Genomic DNA, 9,758 nt, shown 5'->3' on the forward strand with positions numbered 1-9,758 from the left:
CCACATCCACAGAAAAAAAAACTCTGGTCAATAATGAAAAAAGACGTTTCCCCAGGCACGTGATAAAAGTATGCTAACGTTTATGTGAAAACACCGACATAAGAATGGATAATAGCAAAGAGCTTACACCAAAAATAGAAATAAATCAAGGATACTGTTTATCATCTACACCGACGACCTGACCAGGGAATGGGTGAAGGACAGTATACCTCAACATACAAGAACGGGACCAGGCAAATTTCTAAATACGATGGTTTTTGCCGACAGCCAGGTAATCATACAGGACATGAAGTCAAACTACAAACTGCGGAACATAGATTAAACAATGTAAGCCTAAATTATAGTCTGAAGATACTGACAGCAAAAAAGAAACAATACTCCATAAGGTCCAGGATAATCATCAGGAATACAATAGTAGAACAGGCATCCAGTTTCCAGCATCTAGGATGTGGCATAACGTTCATATAAGAGAAAGACATAAATAAGAAAATTAACACCCATCAACTTATGTGGCGCGATAGGAACAACGTTAAAGGGTAAACGTTGAGAAACTTAAATGAAACTACATAATGTCATGGCACTACCACAGTATTACGTAGAGCAGAAATTTGGACAGTAGAAACAAAAGACTTAAGACAGCTCGAAAAATTAGAAATAACTGTGAAACGTCCCCTTTGAGCAACTTATACACGACTGTGCTTAACCTGACACACAATATTATTTAGCGCAACGCAATCTGACTATCAAAGATCCCTGCAAAAGAATGGCCCTGAGTAACATTAAACTATACCTTTCAGAAATCACTTACCTCACAAAAATCTTCATTACTCGAACTACCGCAATACAGCGAGCGCCACTACTGCCAGCTAAATAAAAGATTCAAACTACTGAAGGCACTAACTACTGATAGGGATAGTTAGCAAATGAAAGATTTTAATAGAGAACAAACACTGTATTTACCTTAATAATCATAATATATATAGCAGTTCAATTTCAAAACTTCCGCCATCTCTCTCCCCACATCCACCACTGCTGGCGGCTCACCTCCAACTGTGCAACGCTACGCGCTGTTCACATCCAGCTGCCGCTGCCCAACACTACAATGGCAGACAACAATGCAAACTAGCCACATACTGCACACAGCATAGCCAGTGACTTTCATACAGAGCGCTACGTGGCATTACCAATATAAAAATCTAAACAGCCTACTTACATAGCCCCCATGCTCCCCACAAAAAATTTTACAAATTTTTTTGGCCAGTGGCCAATAATGATTTGATAAATTTTTTTTATAATTACACTAACAAAGATATCCAATGCACACACTTATTGATACAATGTTGGTCAAAAGCTAAAATTTTCTCACAGTCCATAAAGACAGTCCTGATCATTCATCATAATAGTAATTACAGTTTTTTTTTTTACAAAGTCTCATTAGTAAAAAAAATTGCACACAGAAGTAGTGGATTTCCATGCAGTCTTGAAGAAGTAGTGGTGTCCTTCCAACGGAAAGACAGTGCTGACTCTTGACATGCTGATAGGTAATGGGCCACAATGGAGCAAACCCACAGCAGAGTCAGTCGAAGTTGATGAATATTGGTAGGTAAGTCATCACAGAGTAGACCCACTGTAGTCCTGGTAGAGATTGTGGTATTGGTGGGCCACCAGAGGTGCAGACCCACTGCAGTCCTTGTAGAAATAATGGTATTGGTGAGTCATCAAAGATGTAGACCCACTGCAGTCCTTGTAGAAATAATGGTATTGGTGAGTCATCAAAGATGTAGACCCGCTGCAGTCCTTGTAGAGATGGCCAGCAGCCATCTGTTGTGACTGTGCAGGTGCACAATCACCATTGAAGAGTCTTGCGCCATCTCTCTCCCCACATCCACCACTGCTGGCGGCTCACCTCCAACTGTGCAACGCTACGCGCTGTTCACATCCAGCTGCCGCTGCCCAACACTACAATGGCAGACAACAATGCAAACTAGCCACATACTGCACACAGCACAGCCAGTGACTTTCATACAGAGCGCTACGTGGCATTACCAATATAAAAATCTAAACAGCCTACTTAAACTGAAACGCTTCACAGGAGAAGGCACAATAAGAAATTAAGAAAAAAGTAAAGAACTGGGGGTACACCCATTGAGTGAAACCGCAATCCATCTAAAGCAGAATTGTGTAGAGCATATATTGCGCCTGCCCCCTAAGAGAATCCCGCGACAAGCTATGGAATACAATCCTATCGGAAGGAGTGTGGGAGGGTCAAGGAAGAGATGATAGGGCCGGAAAAGACCATAACGCCTTATCCTGGATTGTCAGAAGAAGAAGAAGAAGAAGAAGAAGAAGAAGAAATGTATTGAACGAGAAGAATATTCAAGCGACGGCCGTTTTGTCGTCACGCTTGTACACATATCGCTACTCGTACACAACGCATTACAAATTACAGATGACGTACTTCTAGCAGATCGTCACACTGTTTGGCAAACCATTTCATTTGCTGCTTCATAATGTGGTACACGGCTTTCACCCACAAAGCTGATGCCAAAGCTTAATACAAATGAATAACATCAATCAAAAGTACTGTACAAGGAGAGAAAATCTGTAAACAATACAATAATAGATTAAATTAATGACTTTAGTTGCTTGTGTTGTGATATTCATAGGAAGTGGAAATGTGATATACCGAAGAACCTGTCAGGGCTGCGGAATACACGCAAAACAAGTATTCATAAGACAAAACAAAGCAAGGCAATATTTCATACCATAATGGCTATCTATTTGTATAACAAACGAGAAAATTCTTGTCTTGTTAGAATGAGGAAGGAGGAGCAACGATGAAACGGAGTCAGAAACATCGACATTACAAGCGAGATGTAATTCTGTAAATTTGGAAATAAAACAAAAAATTCAAGATAACAGAAGGAACTGGAATAAGCACAATATAAAAGTGAATAGCGATAGACTTATCCTGTGAATACCTATGTTCATTAGTGAGTGTGGTGACAGGGGTTATTCCATATTCCATTGGTGCGGCCCTAATGAAGGTGATTCTGTCTTGGTTCCGTCCACCTCGTGCATTTGTGGCAATTGTGTAAGAGTATCGTATGAAAAAATGCGTTGAATTCAGTGCAGTGTTCTGCTAATGTTTTCAGAGATGATTATGTAAATGAAAAGAAAGAACACAGGACAACTTGTTGCTGACATACAACTCATTCCTCTCGAATTACACCAATGGGGCCACAGAGCTAAGAGTATTTGTACAGACAGTTCACAGTCAACATTGTGGCTCCATGACACTCTGGGGACAGCTTTGTGATTTAATCCTCATCATTGGCACAGTCCGCCTCCGTAGCGCAGCAGTAGCGTTACCGCCTATCACACAAGGGGGCCCGAGTTCGATTTCTGGCAGGGGACTGGATGTTGAGTGTCTTTCATCATTATTGACATGCAAGTCGCCGAAGTGGCGTCAACTAAAAAGACTTGCAATACGGCGGCCGAACCCAGAAGGGGATATCCCGGCCAATAAATGCAATACGATCATTTCATTTCATTGGCACACGCTATCGTAATTTGTAATTTTACACCTTTCTAGCATTATGATCTAAATTTTCTTCCACAAGCGGGATTCGAACAGGCTGCCTCCTGGACGAGATTTACTGCACTAGTACATAATTTGCGTCCACAGCAACAAAAGGATGTAAATATAGATCATTTCTGAAAACTAAAAGCTGTAGACCAAGGAGATGGAGAAGTGAGGACAGATCAAGAAAGTGAAGAAAGAGAAACTGAGTTGAAGACATTAAAAGTACTACAACAGGTTTTATAACAAGAAAGTGAAGAAAGAGAAACTGAGTTGAAGACATTAAAAGTACTACAACAGGTTTTATAACTATAAGCTTGCGTGAAAAATTGATTATGATGATCTTGATGACGATGGATGGATAGATTGTGATGATGAAAATATCACGCTGTAGGTCTAAACCTGAAGCCCTCTATGGAACTCAATGTGCAAATCAGTAAATGCTTGTAAATAACCATATTTTGTTACCTACAACATCGGTCCAGAATGTTCCAAAAAGCCTGCACGAAATTGCGATTTTTAGAGGGTCTTAACTCGAGTTCTACTGATCACAGAGATAAGGCGTTAAGTATTTTGGATAGCCCTTGACTTAGTGACCATTTGCATACTTATCGCAAGAGTACTTATCCTAGAGTACAGTGTCAAAATATAAACACTATATACTTCCTCCAGCCCAGGCAAATACACTCCTGGAAATTGAAATAAGAACACCGTGAATTCATTGTCCCAGGAAGGGGAAACTTTATTGACACATTCCTGGGGTCAGATACATCACATGATCACACTGACAGAACCACAGGCACATAGACACAGGCAACAGAGCATGCACAATGTCGGCACTAGTACAGTGTATATCCACCTTTCGCAGCAATGCAGGCTGCTATTCTCCCATGGAGACGATCGTAGAGATGCTGGATGTAGTCCTGTGGAACGGCTTGCCATGACATTTCCACCTGGCGCCTCAGTTGGACCAGCGTTCGTGCTGGACGTGCAGACCGCGTGAGACGACGCTTCATCCAGTCCCAAACATGCTCAATGGGGGACAGATCCGGAGATCTTGCTGGCCACGGTAGTTGACTTACACCTTCTAGAGCACGTTGGGTGGCACGGGATACATGCGGACGTGCATTGTCCTGTTGGAACAGCAAGTTCCCTTGCCGGTCTAGGAATGGTAGAACGATGGGTTCGATGACGGTTTGGATGTACCGTGCACTATTCAGTGTCCCCTCGACGATCACCAGTGGTGTACGGCCAGTGTAGGAGATCGCTCCCCACACCATGATGCCGGGTGTTGGCCCTGTGTGCCTCGGTCGTATGCAGTCCTGATTGTGGCGCTCACCTGCACGGCGCCAAACACGCATACGACCATCATTGGCACCAAGGCAGAAGCGACTCTCATCGCTGAAGACGACACGTCTCCATTCGTCCCTCCATTCACGCCTGTCGCGACACCACTGGAGGCGGGCTGCACGATGTTGGGGCGTGAGCGGAAGACGGCCTAACGGTGTGCGGGACCGTAGCCCAGCTTCATGGAGACGGTTGCGAATGGTCCTCGCCGATACCCCAGGAGCAACAGTGTCCCTAATTTGCTGGGAAGTGGCGGTGCGGTCCCCTACGGCACTGCGTAGGATCCTACGGTCTTGGCGTGCATCCGTGCGTCGCTGCGGTCCGGTCCCAGGTCGACGGGCACGTGCACCTTCCGCCGACCACTGGCGACAACATCGATGTACTGTGGAGACCTCACGCCCCACGTGTTGAGCAATTCGGCGGTACGTCCACCCGGCCTCCCGCATGCCCACTATACGCCCTCGCTCAAAATCCGTCAACTGCACATACGGTTCACGTCCACGCTGTCGCGGCATGCTACCAGTGTTAAAGACTGCGATGGAGCTCCGTATGCCACGGCAAACTGGCTGACACTGACGGCGGCGGTGCACAAATGCTGCGCAGCTAGCGCCATTCGACGGCCAACACCGCAGTTCCTGGTGTGTCCGCTGTGCCGTGCGTGTGATCATTGCTTGTACAGCCCTCTCGCAGTGTCCGGAGCAAGTATGGTGGGTCTGACACACCGGTGTCAATGTGTTCTTTTTTCCATTTCCAGGAGTGTAGAACAAATCGCTTACTTCTTTTGTATTTGGTGAGGTCCAGAGTGGACATTAGGCGGCTTATAAAAGCAGCTTTTTCTTATGGGTGGTTCTTGAGAAAATCCCGAAAAACCGTGCTTTTTGGGTACCAAAAGTACCAATTGTCGGGGTGGCCACATCTATAATTTCTGTCCACGGCAAAGTTTTACCTTATACTCCGACGACGATGTTGTTGACCTTGAAACTCTTTCCGATGTCATTATCCGTTACAGATAACCAAAGGTTCAAAGTTACCGTACTTATGCGCGTAATATCCAACCTGAGGTGTAAATGTAATTTTAACTGACGTGGTGAACATATGGCAAGGCTCTGCGGTAGCCATATTAGTTTTTAGTCAGCATTTTTTCATCAGCAAAACTTTATAATGCTCTATCTCTGTGGAAAGGCCACTTCACACCTACACAAATATGCCAAAGTGGTAGTGCAGCGACAAGCGACAGGATCTTAACAAGCCTGAAAAGAAACTGGAAATGACCGCCAAAAATTATGTAAAACTGGAAAAGCTGCAAATTCTCTAAAATATTTCTAATAAGATTTTTACTCTTTTAAGATACAAATCATAAGCTGTCAGTTTTCGATAAATGGCGATCGATTTGCGAAGTATCCAGAAAAAATATAAAGCAAATGATTTAATCTTATGTTAAGCGTACTTACGTGTTGTTTCTATGTGTCAAAGTATGTTAATGTACCTGAATACATAAATAATCTGTCAAAAACTTACTGACGTATGGAATCCATTTTCTACAAATAGCACTACCGGCTGTAGTAGGAAAAAGAAGGAACAAGCGAAATATTGCTCCTGGCGGAGCAAAAAAAGGCGAATACGTTCGTCTTTTAAAAACGGTAAAGAAAAGTGGAGAACCAGCTGCATCAATCTTCTTTCCGCCTTCCTCACCAAAAATTTCGGCATGCAAACATATTTGCGCTTTTTGTCCTGAACCAGAGTAACAGAGAGACATTGGAGATGGAAAAGAGAGGAGACAGTTACAGTGGGAATGATAGAGAGAGAGGAGACAGTGATGCGGGGAGAGAGATAGTTGTAGTGAAAGAGAGATAGATGAAGACAACAGCAGTGGGAGCCAAAGAGGCAGGAGATATTGATGGTCAATGATAGACTGTGGCCATAAAAGATAAAGAGGGATTGATGGAGACTGAAGACGGAGATGAAGACATTATACATTATGGGGCAAATTGTCAATGCAATATACCCATCGTCATCAACAACACAAACAATTATACTTCGCGTGTACCTATCAGTCACACACACACAGACCCACAAACGTACTTTGAAGACAGAACATACACAATCACATATAAACCAACATAGTACATTCACTGTAAATTCAAATGTAATAGAACACTTCTGTACGGTCTATTATCTGTGATAGGTAGACATGATCTATTATGGTCTTCAATGTGCCAGACTCTAACAGAAGATCGGGATGCCATATCCCGAGTGGAATAATAGGCTTCCATTATGCTGGTTAGTGCAACGATAAAACTTAAATGTAAAGGCAGTGCCACAATTTTATCAAAACACAATCTGGTTCCATTAGAATTAACGTATGCGCTGCACTTACCCAGAACTGTGAATACGGCTCACAGTAACAACATTAATAGATGATACTGCATGCTGCATCCACGGACAATAACAGAGAAATGTGGCCTCATTTGTTTCCCTCATTCTGTAGATCTTTCAGAACAGCAAATAGCTTGCAGTAGATGTGTTTCACAGCAGGAAGATGAACAAGTGCTCATACTTTTTAAGGTACGCATTTTAGAACGCAACCTCTCAAAATACAGAATTCTTTTTTCAACACCCTGTATAGGTTTACTGGGCGCTTATTCGTAGGCAGGGCGTTGTTGCTCCTACTCATACTGTCTGCCATTGCAGGATGACTGCCATTAGGATCTGTCTTTGTATACGCCGTTGTGTATTCTCGTAGGATGAATGGTGGCAACGCTATACGCACAAGTTTATTGGCCTTGTTGAGAGCAGCTGCTGGTCCCCCCCCCCCCCCCCCTCCGAGATGACGTTTCATAGTCTAATTTGTAACAGGCGTCTCTTGGTTGCCGGTCGAGTAGGCTTCACAGATGAATTTGCCCCTATAGTTTTCGTCAGCATTCAGGAGCTGAAGAGAACTGTAAATTGAAGTGGAAACCCGGCACAGTGCCACTTGCAAACGACTGCTAGAGCCTAGTAGTTCTCCGCCTCAACCATACTAGCCACTGTTCATCCCGTACCCGTGGCAAGTTAAAAGATCACTTTGTTAGATGTGCACTAGCGGACGGTGCTCGTCAGCGGTGCTTATCCGAGCACTGAGATTGGACGTTGTTACGTGCTGCAGGGTACCACGCCGACCCGGAGACGCGCTGCCAGGTGTTCCACGTGTGTGCGGGTCCGTCGCCGGTGCCCAAGTCGTCAGCGCTGTGCCCCAACGGGTCGGTGTTCAACCAGGACATCGGCACCTGCGACTGGTGGAACAACGTCGACTGCCCAGGCTCCGCCGTCTTCCGCGCTGGCAGCCCGCACCTGCCCATACCGGAGTACTCGGGCAACCTCGTCCTGCCACAGGTACGACACATCTCACCTGCAACGTCTGAGCAAGCTTCTCTTGACAGAGCGCAACGACCATGGTGGTGTCTCAATTGCAGGTGGACGTCGTTTAATCTAGCTCAAATATCCAAATAATTTGCTTGTAAGTCACTATCAGCAGTTTATTACGTAAGGGAACAAAAGTACACATTCGTGACCAATTCCAGTAGAGGCAGTTGCTAAGTAGTAGAGGACGACAAAGAAATTGTAACAGTTCGGAGTGTCATGTGATTGGAATTTCGCCAGACATCGTCTTACGTATAAATAAGGTAGTCGAGCTCAGGATGGGCATTTAGCGTGTTATCAGGGCATTTCATCGCTTCCAGATCGTTGATGCCCGTCACACGCGATACACTACCTCTAAAGCTGTCCTCTGGGGTACAGAAGTCACTGTCCAACAGATGCAAGGATGTACTAAGCGTTGGAAAAGGCCGTCTGGACTAATAAGTCGCGGTACGCTTGGTAGCCGCCAATGACTTGAGCGATTGCGTAAAAAACACCAAATGAAGCGATAGGTCCGACGTACGTTCATGCGCATGTGTTTGCTCGTGGGCGACCTATACCTTCAGCAATCTAGTGCATCAGCCATCCCTTCCAAATAGTGTAACTGGATCAGAAAGCTCTGAGAGATTTTCTTCGGACATTGAATGTTTGTAAGTCACCCTCCCCTCCCCCACTTTCCCCTGCAAGTCACCAGAACTCTGTCCTACTGAGCACATCTAGTACGTCAGCAAGAAAGACATACCAAACTGTCATCGAAACAGTAATGGTAATCGTGCGGTAGCGTTCTCGCTTCCCACGCCCGGGTTCCCGGGTTCGATTCCCGGCGGGGTCAGGGATTTTCTCTGCCTCGTGATGGCTGGGTGTTGTGTGCTGTCCTTAGGTTAGTTAGGTTTAAGTAGTTCTAAGTTCTAGGGGACTGATGACCATAGATGTTAAGTCCCATAGTGCTCAGAGCCAGTAATGGTAAGATTATTGAACAAGGAAACAAACACATATATCTAGGAACTAACGTTAAAAACCAATGAGATAACTAGCAAAAAATTAAAGTCAGTCTTGAGAAAGCCAGAGCTGCGTTTCATAAAATAAGTGTGTTCAGCAACCACAAGCTTCCAGTCGAAGATGTTTACGTTGTTACATGTTTCCCATCCTTTTCTATGGAGCTGAGAGTTGGATTTTGACCGAGACGGGAGAGGCGGGGGAGGCGGGGGAGGACGAATTGAAGCATTTCAGGAAGTGTCACGGGTAGATAAAATTATTAAAACGACATGCTCCGCAAAAATAAGGAATAAAAAGAAGTCCTCGACGTGGTAAAATACAACATCTCTGCCACCTAATGAGGAATGGAAACAGCGATAAATTGCTGTAGAAGATTCGTCAATGAAATATACCTGATAAAAGAAACCAAACAGAAGAAGAACGTCTTTGTTAGGAA

The 9,758-nt window shown here is 44.5% G+C and overlaps 1 protein-coding gene across 1 annotated transcript in view; it reads left to right on the top strand.

The window, feature by feature from the left end:
* The window catches only part of LOC126088332 (mucin-2-like), a 227,338-nt gene extending 218,941 nt beyond the window's left edge, over positions 1-8,397 (top strand). The window contains exons 6-7 of the mRNA XM_049906466.1: positions 8,076-8,302; positions 8,383-8,397. Of these exons, the coding sequence (XP_049762423.1) occupies positions 8,076-8,302; positions 8,383-8,397 (242 nt within the window). The remainder of the gene's footprint in view (positions 1-8,075; positions 8,303-8,382) is intronic.
* The last annotated feature ends 1,361 nt before the right edge of the window (positions 8,398-9,758 follow it).

This window comes from Schistocerca cancellata, chromosome 6 (genome assembly GCF_023864275.1).
Source record: "Schistocerca cancellata isolate TAMUIC-IGC-003103 chromosome 6, iqSchCanc2.1, whole genome shotgun sequence".
Classification (NCBI taxonomy): Eukaryota; Metazoa; Arthropoda; class Insecta; order Orthoptera; family Acrididae; genus Schistocerca; species Schistocerca cancellata.